Below are 17,853 nucleotides of genomic sequence, written 5' to 3' on the forward strand. Positions count from 1 at the left end.
GGTCTATTGTTGAATAATACTGAGTACGGTATTCTCCCACTGTATTCTCAACAAACTGCTCAAATTTAAAACATTCGGGCCTATCAAAAGTGAATTAGTTCAGTTTTCACAACTGAGAAGTTCTCTTCGGGCAAATATTAATTTTTTTAAAATTTGTATCATACAGTAGTAAATTACTAATATTACAGTATTAACAGAGCAAATTTCCATTTCTTCAAATAAGTAAATGGACTCATTATAATTGGCCAACAATACGTTGAATTTAAATTCTACTTCATATTACCAGTGATTCTCAAACTTAAAGCCAATACAACATGTCCAAAACCAGGAGCAAATCCACACCCTAGGAGGAAACTAACAATTAAGATTTATTCCGTTCAGATTACTATCTCTATCCCTTTTTCTGCTTAAATGGTTCACTTTCATCAGTCATTTTCAAAAGCAAATCACAATTCCAGAAAGGACTGTCATCATGATAATGATATTGGTTTATCAATGACATTTATGGACCTCTAATCTTATTGGGCAGCCATGTGTTTTATGACAATTATCGGTGAAGAAAATCTCAGAGAGAGAGAGAGAGTTTTCAAGAGAGAGAGAGAAAGAGAGAGAGAGAGAGAGAGAGAGAGAGAGAGAGAGAGAGAGAGAGAGAGAGAGAGAGAGAGAGAGGTTTTTTCAAAGGTGAAAAGTTGAGCAAAATTTCAGGTTTACCTTGGTTCACAACAGAGAGGAAAGACCTTAATTCTATTGCACTTAGTACATAGCATATACAGTTATATATAAGCAATTCATGAAAATAACTGCAAAAAACACATGAAAATAGAAAATTCATTGATCAATAGATGACACAAGTCTCTGACAGCAGGGACACACCCTTTCACAAGCTGCTTACTGACAATATTATTTATTCTTGTAAAAGAATTGAATGAACATTTTTTTTACCTCTTTTATGAAAAATATTTCCTCATCACTACTTTATTAACACAAAGAATTATTTTACATTTAAAACTTGTACCAAAGGAATGTGAATATTTGGCTAGAATGGCCTGGTCAGTATAAGACCTGTCTTATTTCAATTGCAAATTAGTTTGGACTTGGATGAGGTGCCTCAGGCAGGGTGTCTACACGTCAACTGATAACAGTATCTACCCCCATAACAATGACTTACCGTGCAAACCTTTATAGATCTCAGGAGCCCTCATATTAAATTCTGTGGCTCAGAACACACCTGAATCTGATGCACATACCTGTGTACTGATTAGGCCAATCACAAGATTCACAATGGATACACCATCGTTGAGAAGTTCTTCCGAACCATAGGGAACAAATTCTAGTCAATTAAAACTGTTCCATTACAATATGAGTGATTTTTCTCACAACACACCTGGACAATTTGTTCTCTTAACAAGCTTCCCTACACAACGTATACAACCGCACACACGCGACTATAGTCTAATGGATTTAATTCATGCAAAATCAATAGCCAAAGGAAGCCCTCTCTTTTATTCAGCTAAAACACTGCTTAAACAGAGGAGGCAGCTGGGCTCCAATAACTTTTTGTGTACAAAATAATACAACATTGACAGCGGTCCCTTTAAAAAAAATCTGCATGTAATTAGGAATGTAATATGTACCAATTACAACAGCAGTTGTTTTCAATGCATTTAAAAAAAAATATTCTGTGGAGAATGAGAAAAATGTTTCTATAGTAACAGATTTCCAGTAAAAGAATGCTATTGATTTCTCTCCTGTATCAGGTATCTTCGCTGATCATTTTTTACATGATCAAAAACATGTAAAGATGGAATTGTTTTTGCCACCCAATAAGCAATAGGATACCAGTATAGCCCTAGTATTCAGTGGAACTTCATCAATTGTAGAAAACTCCTACACATTTCTAGAAAATTTTGCTGAATTGTTATGACTAGTATGGAAAAAAAATAAGAATTCATTTAACTGTTTTCTTATTCTACATGGCCTAGGCATCTATAAATTTGTTCAGAAAACTAATTTGTAATCTATCAAAATTATATCAGAATTACTTATAATTTTCTAATTATTTTTATCATGTATGGAAAGGAATTCTTTAACCGTATATAAAAACTTGAATGGATTTGATTGTATACTAGATAATTCAGAAAAATTAATTTGTTCAAAATTCTTCTGCTCCTTAAACAGTATACCTTGAATCTATCAAGAATATTTACCTGTATATAGTAATGCTAAATAAGATCTTATAAGGACTTGACTTTAAAACTTCTACAAAAACATTTTATAGTCTTCAGTTCGATTAATCTGTCTAAATGAATAAAAATATCTTACACAGTTTGTTTACATTGCAGGAATTTGAGAGAATAATCACATTGTAACATTCTCTTCCATTCAATACATATCCCAGCTCTTTGTTGACTCAAGTCTTCAGCTGAAAGACTTTCATTAAGAATCCAATTTTCCTCTCACCCAAAGGTTGTTTAAACCCAATTACTACGACAAATAATTTTGCCAGGTATGGCCAAAAATCTGGCGTATTTTCACAAACTGGACATTACAAGACAGGTGTGTGTCCATCTTAAAGATTCATTAAATTTTCATGTACCTGGCAGGTGCTTGCTTCCACAGAATCAAGCCTAAACTTATACATTTATGCATGTAGTTAGAATTATGGACTGATAATCAGAAAAAGCCTTATAATTCACATGACTAGATTTTACACCCCACATCGTAAAAAATGTTGGGAACATTTACAAATCAATAACTCTGTAATAAAAAGCACCATTAATAGTTTGCCTATTTATATACATCCTACACTTTGTGGATCAATATTTAGTAAAAATAGAACTTATCAAAATTTGGCACTCCTGAAAGTTTAAACAGGTATACAATCCACTATAATCTCTTTTGTTTACTTGATCTTTAGAAAATTTTTCTTCAGAAGAATGGGCAGAAATCAGCAAATCTGTTTTACATAAATATTAAAAGCATTTTCTTATCTAGCGGTAGTATATTTCAAACCTGAAGTATTGTACCTTAAAATGTTGGTATACTCAGCCAGGTCAGAAAAAAATCCAAATGTAACAATCTGGTTTTTTCTTCTCTCTATATTTTTTGTTAGCTTCACTTCACCCAATTACTTTCAATTTTCAAAAATATTTACGATAATAGCTCAGGTTTATAGGTGTGTTCATTGAAGCACAGTTATAAATAATTATTCAAATCTAGCATTCTGTAATTGATGAATTGCTTTCTCCTACTTGTTGTGATACATGAACTGATAATAAGTACTGCCACAAAACATATTGCCCGTCTTCGATATTATCATTAACATTCATCATTTTAGATATTTATCAAAATAAAGAAACGTGAGAAAATGGTCATAAAGTCCTGTCATAAAGTTGTCCACCTGTAAAAGAACCTGTAAAACAAAAGGCCTCGGGGTCCCCAGTATTTTTTCTTGAAACCGTGAACTATAAGCCCCTTTACAATATAGCTAAATATTCTTTTGATATTCTTCCCCAAGGTTTAAGTAGTGCTTCAAGTGTTAAGGTCAATACATTTTATTTACTTTCTGTCAGCATAGAGAATTACGATGGTCATCATAAGGATTTGTATCGGTACAGAAGTACACAGTGGATCCTTCTGCTACAGCTATAACCTTGGGAGTGACCAAGAATTTTAGTTCACTTCAAACTTAAACTGCTCAATAACAAATTTATAACTCTTATTTCAAAAGTTAAAAGTGTTTCATTTTATGAATCTTGATAATTCAGCCACACAAATCCAGCACTAACACAGATTTGAGATACAAATTGTCTGGTATAATAATTGACTTTTTTAGAAAAAAAAAATATTACACTTATATTTCTTTAATAAGGGAGGTAACTTAAAGATTTGATATTTCATATTTGAATTAACATTTAAGAAAATGTACAATGTGTGATTCTAATAGTATTGGGGATGAATTTCATTATATTTTAGAATGTACACATTTTGTAAACGATAGAAAAATGTTTTTACCCAAGAGATATTATGAAAACCCAAATATTATAAAATTTAACGAGCTCATGAATACTTTTAATGTAGAAAAACTAAAAAATTTGTCAATATTTATTAAGAAAATTTTCAAAGTCTGTTCTTCCAGAAACCAACTTTAACAATCTATTGTATTGTGATTTTAACCTTTTTTTGTCATTATTACTCCTACTGTACATGTGATCCTTGACTGTATTCGTGTACATTTGTATATACTGATTTTGAACCTCAAATACCAGTGAACTGGTCTTGAGCGAATAAAGAATTGAATTAAAAAAAGATATTTAAAAAAAAAAAGATAAAGAGGAAAATTAAAAAAAATTATTTACCTGATAATGTCATATGAAAATTCCAAGACAGAGGGAAAGACAGGAACCATAAAATAAATATAAATATTCCACTTGCCTCACATTAACAGCAGATAAAACAATGCTCCCACTACCTAAGAACAGTAAATGGGATGTTATGTACATACACACGAATAATCTCCCTAACAAATCATGGAATGGCCCATACAAAGGTAAATAATCACCTGCAGATATCCAGCCATTTCATGTTCGAACATAAACAGAGAAATATCTTGGAGACACACCCTCGAATATCGGCAGTAACATAAAAATGCCACAGAGCTTACCTGTTCCCTCTAGCTACAGATTTGGTACCCCTTTTTCTTGTTTAGAATGGTTCCTGCTATCAGTACCCTGCATTCAACTGGAATATTAACACTCAATCCGATCTATAAAACCTTATCAGGTACCGGGAGATTTCAAACAATTTTCTGGAAAACCTCGCCAAGAAAAAAACCAGATTACAACTGGACCTTGCCTACCTTGTCTTATGAATAAATATGTAGTCTACTTGAGCTATTATGGTTTTATGGGGCAATTTGATAAAACTGTGGACATAACTTTTTATATCTTTTTAGAAAAGACGCAAACTTCATACACCAAGTTTATAAGTCCTTTGGCCATATCAGTCTCAATAAACCCTAATCTGTTGTATTTTTTTTTAAGTGACATGCACTTGTGTATGAATTACAAAATTCTTGAAGAGGTGGAGGGAAAAATGAATATTTATATGTCACCTCATTTAAGTACTCATGATACATACTGAAGTAGGTATATATCAATGGAAGTTTTAGGGAATTGATTAAATAGCTTTGTATATATGTTTATATTGTAAAGCAGTAATCCTAATGATATCCATTTTATTTATCCTGCTAAATGCACTACTCCCTTTTAATTCATTTTATTGAAAATTGCCCCACAATAATCAAAAGATGTCAAATCTATTATATCATTAATAAACAATTCTAAATTAAAATTACTCTATGCCATTAACCTGGTCTTTGTTTCACAGGAATCCAGATACATTTCCTCTACCCAAATTCAATATAATGTACCTACTCAAAACTATGCTATTTTTCTTTAAATTTGAAATAACTTTTTACCCAGACCAATTATCCACGTTAAACAATCCTTTATCATTATGTCAGAAGATTTTGAAATTCAATTCCTTGCCATTAAGGACAACTCTTCAACACACCTCAAAACAAATATTTCTGAACTTAACTTCTCTTAGTGCTTTTAAGTTTCATTTCATAAATGAAGAAAAGTAATAAGAAGAAAGGAATTAAAAGTCCACTGTGTTAGGGCAAGTCCATCATAATTCAGACATTACGTCAAATGACTGTCTCAGGCTGTGCACTAAGTGAAATACCTATGAGATATTTCTGTTTCCTGTCTAGACCAGCAGGTGAAATAACTGTACCTGTAATAAAGTTACCTACTACACACACTTTTCATCAGAATACCTTGTAATGACCAGTAAATCAAATGGTGTCTGTACATTTTGGGATTGATCGTGTGGGAGTTCTAAAGAGATCTTTGAAAGATTTTCACCAAATAAACTACCTATTTTTAATTTTAAAAAATTTAACTTTTACTTGCATTGAAAGATAATTTATTAATTATCTAACTTAACATGTGGTGTAGATTTTCTATTTCATAGAAAATAAATACACATGGCAAATTGTGATAAAATTACAATGAAAATGAATAAGGACAGAAAATGACAATACACTGTACTTAAGTGGAATGGGCTGGGAAAATTTCAGCATTGGAAATTAAACAGAACTCATACAAGTTCTGCAAAGAAATGACCTCATTGAACAGGTAAACTTTCTTATATTTAGAATATAAAACCAGACCAGGTACACAAAAAGGTTAAGATTTTTATCTGAAGAATTTTTCTGGAAAGCTTAATACAAAGTGTTACAAATTTAAACAATGGATTTTGCAGGATTTGCTTTATCAAACAAATACCTTTTTGACACATATTTACTTTAACACATTGTGTGTCACATGAGAGAAGCATTTTATATGAAAAGTAGCAGTATTGAATTAAAGGTTAATCTTGATAAAAGGTCTCTTTCTTTCTCTCTCTCTCCTCTTTTTCTTTCCATCCCCCTCTTTCTTTCTCTCTCTCTCTCTCTTCCATTTTTTATAATTTTCTTGACCATATGTGGCATAGCTACCATTTTCATTTTCCATGTTATATGCAATAATATTGTGTGCAAACTAGAGAATTTATGGTACATTACAAACTAAACTGATAATGAAGTTAAGAAAAAGGAACAAAAATAGTTATTATTACGAATTTCTTAAAAGGGAGAGCCATCATTAAAGTAATCAATTTGAAGTTACCTTTACAACAATTAGAGTTGCTTGAGAACAAATGAAATGAAGCTCGACCCTACATTTCAATAATTTATTTAAAGATCAATGACTATGACCATCATAAAAATAACTCATTCTCTTTGAAGAGCAGCTTGGTCAGGAAAAGCAGATTAATGGGGTTCTAAGGGAAAAGATCAAGGTCTGAGAGAATGGTACATACAGTAAAACCTCATTATATCAAACCCAATGGACCACAAATTATTTTCAAGATATTCAAGAATTCAAGTCACTCAGAGATTTAAAGTTATGATGGAACAGTGGTTGAGACTTCAAACTCACTTTAGTTTATACATGACATTTGAGATATCAACATTCAATACACTAAAGTTGACTGCAATACAATGTAATCTTACCTTGAACTTAAATCAGCTAGCTTGAAACCACATATATGGATAAAGTTGTAGGTTGAGTGATTTCTTCATCATAGTGGCCATCCGACCACCAGTAGATCACTCCACTGGTACCATCTCTCACACACATGCATATATTCATTGCTGCAGTTTCTGAAGACTTCTGGATAAAGCATTGGCTTAAATCTTTGGTTTTTGTAGCTTTTTGAATGCATGTTGACAGTCATGCAGATGAAGATCTTCACAGAGTACGGTAACATTCCATTCATGGCTTGTCTGAAGTTGTCTCTGTGTCTTATCACCCTCTATTTCTTGCCATGTACTGCTGAATATAACATAACAGAAGATAATATCAAAATATAATAATGACAAAACCATTTTAACTATATATAGACATTAAAGATCGAGATAAGTTTTAAGAAATGGATAAAACAAATTTTAAACATGGTCTGGTCAGAGCATGTTTTTTTTTTGTCATGGTCTTTAGAAAAAAGAGAAATAGATGATTAATTCTTGGCATGTAGAAATAAATAAAATACAATTAAGAACAAGTCCAAAAGAAGAAGAATAACTGACTGAATCATATTACTTACATTTCTCTTTATCCTCAACACAAATTTACTGCCAGGGCTGATGACAAGCAATTTGGAAAGTTTTAACTGTCAAAATTAAGTTCTTCATAGATTTTTATCAACTTGCAATGTACAATGAAAGATGTTTGTTCATAAAGCATACAAATATTACAATTTTATAAAAAGTACTAAAATAATGATTTGCTTATGAACTTTTTGGTGTGTGCATGGATTGGCCTTATAATTGTAACGGGATGGGAGAAATAATGACCGCGACCAGACCGGGATTCGAACCCGGGCCCCCTGAATCTTTACTAGGTAGTCAGATGCTCTACCAACTGAGCTATCTGGTGCCGGTATTTGAACATTCCTCTCCCCTTAAAATGATCTTTGCCCTCGAGGATCACCCCATGGCAGGAGTTAACCTGTCTGAGTTCCAGGGGTTGGTCATGTCACCAAATGTAACGGGATGGGAGAAATAATGACGGTCAAGACCGGGATTTGAATCCAGGGCCCCTGAATCTCTAGTCAGGTGCTCTACCAACTAAGCTAAATCTGGCGATGGTATTTAAACCGGTCTGACCATCACATAATTTATATATAGTAAGTTTTGAAACATAAGTGCATAAAAAATTTATCTTTCAAATTAAAATTATACATTTTGATTTCAACCTAAAAATCAATCTGGGGCTTCAATTCATCTTCTAAACATATCACAAATAGGAAAAAAAATCTAATTTCTTGCCCTATCAATTACAGTATACAAATATATTTACATTCCACATATTTTCTGCTTGTAAAGCCTGTTGAAAGCTATGGCATTTATAACACTGTAATGCACACAGGGTACTCAGAGGTTAAAATGACGAGTTCTATTATGAAGTCACAAACGTTGAACGCTGTTAACTGCAACGTAACAGTTTACGCTTGCGGCACATGGGCTCGTCACGAAGTTTTTTCAACCTTTTATATATACCACCTCTATACTATAAAATGTATTTTATAGTATAGAGGTGGTATATATAAAACGTTTTATATATACCACCTCTATACTATAAAATACATTTTATAGTATAGAGGTGGTATATATAAAAGGTTGAAAAAACTTCGTGACGAGCCCCTGTGGGCCTATCATATTTGTTTATCGTTTTACGTTTCCATGATATTTATAAATGCGCATCAATATATTCCGTTTATTCACATGGGCAATGAGTTACATGATATTTGCTTTAGCGATGTCTGTACTGTTACTCAAATCCTCTTTGTTTCTTATTTCTGAAAACCCCCGATTTTTTAAGTGGACGTCTGCTCCTACAAGAGATGTCGATCCCGATCCAATAACCTAGTTTTACCCAGCGCTTTTCTCTGTACGAGTTATCTAGACACGTCATTATGTCAGCTGCCAAATCCAAAAAGATGAGAATTATTGATGATTTCATTAGTAAAATCACCCTATATTTACTCTAGTGTTCGATATTTAGACTAACGGTAAGAAACAGTTGATGCACATTTGCAATGTTGAACAGCTGCGTACAGTATGATGTTTATTTCAAATATTTCTGATATTAAATTATTCTTAATTTTGTGTGACCCACTGCCTATGTTATATACCGTTAGCTAAAAATTAGTTTACATTTAGTTATCGTGTATATTTATATATATATACTCCGAACAAGTGGTTACCAATTAAAAAGTAATGCACGTTGGATGATGATGCAGAATAATGAATTCTTATTAGCATCATACTTTGATTGAACAAATTATGAGGGTCCCAAAATTATGTTTCTTCAAATTTCGATTAGAATAAGATTTTATTATTTTATTGTTAAAGGTTGTACATTTATGAATGTGGTATAATCATGTAGCATGTGTGTGTATGATCATTACAGGACCTTGATGTTTTATTCATCTTAAAGTTAAAGTGCGTTCAGGATGAGTGCCGGTCCATTGGTTGTCGAAATAATTTGTACTTGCTGCCTGGCAGCATTCCTGTTACATCGCTATGGAGATCTCAGAAAGCAAAATATCTTGACCACACTGACAACTTTCATTTCTTGGTATTTTTCATTCCTCATCATCTTTGTACTTCCACTGGACGTTTCTTCAGTAAGTAAACTGTTTAATCTATTGGTTATTGTCATTCATAAGTCTTTTTGTTTTTTGGTTTTAAATATTAATTTATTTACAATGAACAATTAATAATTTGTTTTATTACTTGTTACATATTTTTTGTCGTGAAAAAACCCCCAAATCAACTTAGCAATTAAATGATAGATGAAAATGATATACATGTATCTATATATGTTTCCTTAATAATTTCATTCTGTGTTTTGTTTTACTGCAGACATTTTACCGGCAATGCTTACAAGACAAAGCCCCAAAGATTCTGACTACAACAACTACAACAACAACTTTGAAACCAGTAAATGTCACAAACACATCGGACACAAGCACGATACTCTCTTCTATAGTACCCTCTACACCCCCTCTACAGGGTCTCAATAACGTCCCTGTACCTTTATGTCAAGTTCCGCTGAGTCATGTACCAGAGAATGTACTTCCTACTCTCTGGCAGGTTGTGTATTGGACATCACAACTCTTAACTTGGTATGTATAGATATAAAATGATTTATAGAAAATGTGTAACTTGTATGCAGCATTGTCTATGTAAGTGCCCGATTTACCCTATTCTCCTGTTTTTCAGGATAATTTTGCCAATCATGCAGTCCTACTCTACCGCGGGAGATTTCACTGTGGCTGGAAAGATTAAAACAGCGTTGATAGAAAATGCCATATATTATGGCTCATATCTACTTATATTTGGAGTGATCTTAATTTATGTAGTTGCTAAAGCAGATTTACAAGTTGATGCGTAAGCATATTGTTCTCTTACTATCTTCTTTGTTGAATCTGTAGATACACTATTTCTTTTTTATATTCAACTGAAAATGAAAGAAAATAATCATTTCTCCTTTATAACAGATATTGAAAGAAATCTTGTTATTAACATTAAGCAAAAACAATTTGAATTGACTTTCACGATGATTTGTATTTTGCCAATTAATCCTTTGTTTCTATTTCCAACATCAGAGAAAGATTAAAAGTAATAGGAATTACTGCCAGCAACACATGGGGCTTGTTTTTGTTGATTCTGTTGCTTGGCTATGGTCTGGTGGAAGTTCCAAGGTCAGTCTATAACAGCTCCAAGAAAGGCTTTGTCCTGTCCAAGACTTACTTCAAGATCTCCAAACTCAGCACCGAGAAGACAGAGGCTGATGAAGCTTTAGAAGATGTCTTAGATGTGAGTTCTAATTGCTCTTGGTAATAAACAAGTGAAATTGTTTTATAAATTAGATGAAAATACATTGTAAATAATATTTTTTTGTTTTTATATTATAAAACTTGTAAGATTTCTTAGATAAATGCATAAATTTTATCTGATGCATGTACACATTCTTTCTTTTTGTTTAGGAGATTAAAAAAGTTTCAGAAAAAATTAAATATAACCATCCTTTGAGGAAGCATATTGATACAATTTTACTAAAGGTAAGAATATTAACGATTTTGTAATGAACTATAGTGGATATACACTCATACTGTGATATATGAAATAAAGACCTATGAATTAAAACCTGGTATCAAATTATTTAGCTGATTATAGATATTGAAAGTAAATACCAAGTTCTGACAAATTGACTGCATTGTTTTTAACTCGATCAATGTTTGTTCTTTGTGCAGTGTCCAGAGACAATGCGGCACGCAGTACCACAAAATAACGACGACTATGAAGATTACAACAGGAGTAGTATTGACATTCCTAGTGAAAAAACGCTTGTGAGACTTCATAAGCGAGTCATTCAGGACTCACAAAATCATCATCGAACTCATGCTCAATGGAATTCGCTGATGCAGAAAGCCATTGATTTGGAAGATGTGGAAAGGAACGAGCAGAGTTCAATTACCAAATTCCAAAGGTCCCAGCATTCCTCCTCCATGATGCCAGCATTTGTACGAGTATTCTACACACCTGAGATTGGTATGTTACAGAGTGTCAACATGCTGATTCAAATCGCCTACACTTTGGGCACTTACTGAGTCAAGTTTAAAGCTTTAACTTTCCATTAAATGTAATATTAAGTAGATAAATGTTGTTTAGTGTATGATTCAATAGTTATTGAACAATTCATAGGTAAACATTTACCAAAAAAAATCTCCTCTGTTATTGCATTTCTGTAATATTTTCTAGTTTTTAATGTTGAGTACATTTTCTATTTTGTAGCTTATTTATTAATAAATGTGTCTTGATAGAGTTCAGAATTGTATATCAACAGTCATTAACAATGATAATGAAGAAGGAATTTTTCTTTTTTACAATCTACAGTCATATTACTGATAATGTTGATGGAATCATGAAGGAGAAGGAATTTTTTGTCATTTCAGAGTGGTACTGGCGGTGCAAGGTTTACTTCTGGGTGATGCGGGTGTGTGGTGTGATACTAGCGGTGGTGACATTTATGGTGGTGTGGTCGGAGTGTCTGTTCTTTGTCAAGGACCCCATCCTGTCCCTGTTTGCTGTTTTCATCAATGCTGCTAAACACAACTATGACTATGTATTTATTGAGGTATTAAAAGATAAAGTGTGTTTCTAATGACAATGTGTTTAAAATGTATTTCTCCATGTCTTAATCTTTATCAAGAAATATTTGATTATTGAGAATCTTTATCTTGGAGAACTAGTTTTTTACATGGCATATATTTGAAAATGAGAACTAATAACTCTGTTAAATCCCCAGTGTTTCTTGCTTCTTACTAAAAGGATTGAATTTTTTCTCAGTGATGGCATCTTTAGTCTTTATATTGTTTTTCTTGCTTGATAACGGGTTGCAATGTGTTTGCTTTCAGTTGTCCTCCATTTTGACTATAGCCTACCTCTGCTTCTGTGCGTACTACAGCATATTCCAGATCCGAATACTGAACCTGTACTATATTGCCCCTCATCACCAGACGGACGAGTTCAGCCTCATGTTTACTGGCATGTAGGTCACATAATGAGAAATTTCTCCTTAAACCAAGCCACTGGTTGACTGATGATCAAAATTTATTTTCTTCTTGAGAAATGTTTACTTTATGAAACCTTTAGTCATGGTAAAGCATCTGCTTGTGTCAAAATAGTAGTAAGACAATTACCAGCTCCTTGTTTGCAGTGATGTACTTTTGATAAAGCCTATGGTATGATCATAAAGCAATGCAGGTCATTATGTTAACTTAATTAATTGAAGCAGCTTGTTACGAATTGCGCATTTGCAACTGCATAATACAATAAAGGCTATGAAATTATATGTTTCAAATAATTTCCTAAACATAGAATTAACATGTCATATATGAAACTGTTTAGATATATGTACCCTTTTTCTAAGCATGTACCGGTAGTTAGAAGAAGTCGATATTATTGAAGTTGATGACAAAGGATCTTATGTTTGCAGGATGCTGTGTCGATTGACCCCACCCATGTGTCTGAATTTCCTGGGCTTGATTCATCTTGACAGCCACATAACCAAGGAAGATAATATAGAAGAAACTTCTTATACAAAGGTGAAATTAACACCATATTGTGAATGAATCAAAATCATGAACTTAAAATCTGTAAAATCTTTAGATTTTGTAACATCCTTTCCTCTCTTCCTTATTGAACACTGTAAAAATAGACAGAAAAAAAATGATCTTATCAATGTTTAAGTAGAAACCTCTTGCTTTTTTTTTCCAGATCATGGGACACATGGATGTGATATCATTCATTTCTGATGGCTTCAATATTTACTTCCCCATCATCCTGGTCCTGCTGTGTATCTGTACATTCTTCAGCCTGGGGAGTCGCATTCTACACTTCCTTGGGGTCCAGCAGTTTATTGGGGATGATGACATGACACAGGAGTTAGTAGACGAAGGACGGCAGATTGTACAGCGAGGTAATTGATTAATTAATAAAAACTCTTTACGTAATGTAATGGTAATGCATATTTTCAATGATTTATTACTACCGGTAGAGTTTCTACCATATTTGTAATAAAGCAGTTAAATTGTGTTGAACTTGAACCTCTTTAAGGACACTTTTAATACTTGGTGTTAGGTCTACCTTCAAGCAACCAGTAATAAGAAAATACTTTTATAAATAGCATGTGTGAATATCATGATAAATGCATGTACCGTAGTAATGTCAACAGCTTACATTTAACTTTCAAATATTTCAGAAAAAAGAAACAGAGACAGAAAGCTTGATAGCGCAGAGAGGAGGCGAGAATGGACAGAGAAATTCGGAGCAACCTCGCGTTCATCGGACCGAGTAATTGGTCCAAGAAGTATGCCTTCTAATGTTGATTTTGGACTCTGAATCTTGCACTGAAAGCTATATCCATTATTGTATTCATGTAATTCTTCAAAGGCAACTGCATAAAAAAATGACAAACACATAGTTTTCATATTGCCTCCTTTTGTATTTCAGCTGACAGAGAAAGAGCAAGGGAGAAAGAGACTGTGGCAAGGAGCCCTGATGAAAATGATAAAACAGAACTCTTGAAGGAGGCAGAGCCCATCGATTACACTGGTGAGCTGTCCAGTGCAGCTGATACTGACTTTTCACAAGGATATCAACGGTCCTCTACCCTCAGATCCAACAGATTTGGGTCCAGGACATCCAATGCTCCACCCAGAGGAATATTTGATGATGTTTGATGGACAAACAAATGGAAACTTTAAGTTCTGTGTATCAAAATATGGTCAAACATCGACGACGGGAGGAAGGTCCCTCAATAGATGCAAGGAACGGATTCCATTATAAGGGAGATAGTCATCGGGGATGATTTTTTCTTCCATGTACCGTACTAATAGTTAGAAGTAGCTGTTATTTAATGGTTGACTAGTGGAATTATTGTTGACAAAGAGGGATGAAATATGGGGAGAATCTTGGAGCAATTACTTGTATCTTAAAAGTTTTCCAATCAAGTTTAAGGTTATATATATCAGATTTAAGTGATAATTTGAATATCTCTAATGGATTAATTTGTGACTGAGTAGCATTAAGAGACCTGTGCCAGATTCTTCAATCTAGTCAATGAAATGTTGTTTATGAATTACAATCATATTTTAAGTATTAATTGTAGTAGAAAATTAAAGAAAGTATTTGTTTTTTGATGGCTTGAAAAACAACTAGGGAATCACTTGGTTGAATTGTATGCAAGCGATGTTCATGCAGGTACATTAGTGGTAAAAGTGTAGAATACAAGGAAGTCAGGAGAATTGGATGACCATGATAATAAAAAACGATGCAAGTATGATAGTTGTTTAAATACTGCGACAAATTCAGCTCAGTTTATTACATTCCATGTTAGACGCCGTGATAAAATAAGATTTTTTACCTACATTGGTTGTGAATGTCAACATATTTTAAAATTATATATGTATCATACATGAAAGTGATCATACATGGGCTTAGTGTCCTAGGGTATTTTCGTCAAAGACTCAGAACAAGTTTGATTTAGTGTATTACAACTATATGAAATTATACTGAGTCTATTATTTAAAAATATGAACTGTAAACAACATATCATGAGCATTTCAAAATTGACTTTGATCAGATTTGTATGAAATTTATGTACTTTTAATATTTATACAATGGATAATGAATATTAATTGACTGTTTCTCCTGGCATTATATTTGTCAGTCTTATGACTTATACTCATTTTTTTTTTTACATATGTTTAATGTTACAAACGTTTAACACAAAGTCTTTCTAAAAACTAATTTATTATGCATGTATATGCCCTTGTATTTGTAAAATTGTGTGTCTATATCAGAAACCATGATTTAAATATTCATCTATTTAAGTTAAAAATTAATATATAATAATTATGTTAAATTGATAATAATTCATTAATATAATAATAAAAGTATTTGTATATCTGAATGATACACTTATAAAATGTATTCATTATATATGTATTAAGCAGAGTAAGAGATATCAATCATTATAAACATACGTATGACATTATAACCTATTGATAATCAATTGATCTGTACTACAAGCTGTAAAATAGTATCAGTAAGTGGGGTGTAATATACTGTACTAATACTTTGTACCTGTATTCTCCAGGTTTTAATTTCCAAGCAATATGATGGTTACAATATTTACCTTATTGGGTTTGTAGTTGTAGGGAAACATGACATTTTGTTCCATATCTTTTTGAACGAAATCCAGAAAAATTACAGTGCTTTAATACATGTGTATTCGTTTATATAATGTTAGCTTTTCATCTTTAGCATAATATTCAAAAGCACTACTGAATATGGTAATTTAAATTACCGTAGGTAACACTCTTCATGAATATTTATGCATTTCGTAAGATTGTCCTTATGTCACTGTTAAGTTGGTACGGAACACCTTCATATTGTAACTTATTCCCTCTATTGAAATGAAAAATAAAATTACCATAAGTATGTTTTTATATTTTCTCTCCCAAAATGTTATCTTACAGAGTAGCACAATGGGTTAGAGCATTAACTATAAATCTGTAAGTCGTGAGTTTGAATCTCACTGGGCCTTTTAAAATTTTTACCTTTCTAAAAATTTCTTAAACTTATTTTATTGCCAAATATTGTAAATTTTGAAAATTCTAAAATGGTGAAAGTATTTTGATTATAGTGTACTTTTATCCACATTAACATCGACAGGTGTTCCATACCACTTTGACTTATGATTGCACAAATATTTCCAAGTATGTTTCATAATACAGGTGACCTTGAAAACATTCCACATTTCTTGCAAATGTATCTCTTAAATTACAGCACTATTTTTCACAGGAGATTAAAATATGCAGTGACATGATGTTAGAAAATATGGTACATATCTTGCCTTAATTACACGTATTGTGTGAATTCAAATTCTCTGCACATAAAATAAGACTTCAATACTTACACATGCACACAGCCCCTAGTGGCTTTGTTTTAATAATAGGTGAACTTCACATGTAGATGCCAAAATATGATGATCTGTTAGTTCTGTGTGTATCTGTTTATATTAATGTATCTTGAATTATTTATTATCAATGTGTACTTCCACTTCTGAATCACTGTACTTACTGTTGTGGCAATAAACTCTGGAAAAAAAGTGGGCAATGTCATTGGCTATTGGTTGTTATTGGTTAACATGCATAAACTCTGAAAAAAGTGGGCAATGTCATTGGCTATTGGTTGTTATTGGTTAGCATACAGAAACTCTTGAAAAAAAAGTGGGCAATGTCATTGGCTATTGGTTGTTATTGGTTAGCATACAGAAACTCTTGAAAAAAAAAGTGGGCAATGTCATTGGCAATTGGTTGGTTATTGGTTAGCATATGCAACACCATCATGTTGAACTCCGCTGGCAAAGTGCCAAAGATGACAAAACCCTTTACATTTGAGAGGTGTGTTGCAAGAGAAGCTTGTGTATATTACACTCATCTATAATGAAATCTTTGTTATAAGGCAGTTATATATTTTTTCCACCCCTGTATCTTTCTTAGCCGGTAAACAATTGATTGTAAAGAATCTCAGTTATAAAAAGAACTGAATGTCATGTTCCAAGAACTTCCTTATAGGCAAGTTTTGTATGATATTCAGTGGCTGGATTAAATGGGAGTGTTTTTACCTCACTGAGACGGAAGTCAGGGGAAGCTTATGCTAAATCCCCAGTGTCGTCATCGGCGTACGGGCCTGGTTAAGGTTTTTGTTGCAAGTCTTGTATCTAGATTATTACCGTACTTGTCCTATCTTCACCAAACTTCATTGAGTGATGCATCTGGACCTACTTATGGACTTGATGATGACAATGGGCCATGAATATCAGATGCTTGAGGAGATTAAGGTTTTTGGAGCAGGTTAAAGTTTTTGGAGCAGGTGCCCTTTGATGGCCATGTCTAAGTTACTACTGGTCCTAACTTCACAAAACTTGCATGGATTGTGCGTCTTATGAAACTAATGCACTTGACAGGCTTGAATGCTGCATCTAAGTCATAGGTTTCGGATAAGGTTAAGATTTTTTGAGCTGGTTAAATTTTATGGAGCAGGTGCCCTCTGACGATTATATCTTAGTTATTACTGGTCCTAACGTCACCAAACTTGCATGGATGGTG

The 17,853-nt window shown here is 32.9% G+C and overlaps 2 protein-coding genes and 1 non-coding gene across 9 annotated transcripts in view; 1 reads left to right on the forward strand and 2 right to left on the reverse strand.

The window, feature by feature from the left end:
• Positions 1-7,439, reverse strand: part of LOC105328347 (cadherin-23) — a 31,876-nt gene extending 24,437 nt beyond the window's left edge. Inside the window, exon 1 of one of the 7 annotated variants that reach the window (XR_010708060.1) lies at positions 1,248-1,458. The gene's annotated coding sequence lies outside the window, so the exon portion shown is untranslated. Of the gene's footprint in view, positions 1-942; positions 1,080-1,168; positions 1,192-1,247; positions 1,459-4,358; positions 4,506-4,663; positions 4,689-7,120 lie in introns of those variants that run through there. The other 6 variants (XM_066067568.1, XM_066067571.1, XM_066067567.1 and 3 more) reach the window with 6 other exon arrangements.
• Positions 7,440-7,962: 523 nt separating this feature from the next.
• On the reverse strand, positions 7,963-8,044 carry Trnag-acc (transfer RNA glycine (anticodon ACC)). Its single transcript is given in 2 exon segments — positions 7,963-7,997; positions 8,006-8,044. It is a non-coding gene; the product is annotated as a tRNA-Gly (tRNA).
• Positions 8,045-9,023: 979 nt separating this feature from the next.
• On the forward strand, positions 9,024-16,863 carry LOC117684618 (G-protein coupled receptor-associated protein LMBRD2). Its single transcript, XM_034457421.2, has 13 exons — positions 9,024-9,177; positions 9,579-9,795; positions 10,034-10,296; positions 10,394-10,561; positions 10,780-10,990; positions 11,161-11,235; positions 11,428-11,725; positions 12,130-12,311; positions 12,592-12,725; positions 13,173-13,281; positions 13,454-13,655; positions 13,938-14,045; positions 14,189-16,863. Exons 2-13 carry the CDS (start codon positions 9,622-9,624, stop codon positions 14,416-14,418), a joined length of 2,154 nt encoding a protein of 717 aa, XP_034313312.2. The 5' UTR covers positions 9,024-9,177; positions 9,579-9,621; the 3' UTR covers positions 14,419-16,863.
• The last annotated feature ends 990 nt before the right edge of the window (positions 16,864-17,853 follow it).

Source organism: Magallana gigas, chromosome 7, assembly GCF_963853765.1.
Source record: "Magallana gigas chromosome 7, xbMagGiga1.1, whole genome shotgun sequence".
Taxonomy (NCBI): Eukaryota; Metazoa; Mollusca; class Bivalvia; order Ostreida; family Ostreidae; genus Magallana; species Magallana gigas.

Coding starts and splice junctions, on each gene's coding strand:
- LOC117684618 (XM_034457421.2), top strand. CDS start 9,622: ATGAGTGCCGGTCCATTGGTTGTCGAAATAATTTGTACTTGCTGCCTG. Junction 9,796..10,033: donor TTCCACTGGACGTTTCTTCA/GTAAGTAAACTG, acceptor GTTTTACTGCAG/ACATTTTACCGGCAATGCTT. Junction 10,562..10,779: donor GCAGATTTACAAGTTGATGC/GTAAGCATATTG, acceptor TTCCAACATCAG/AGAAAGATTAAAAGTAATAG.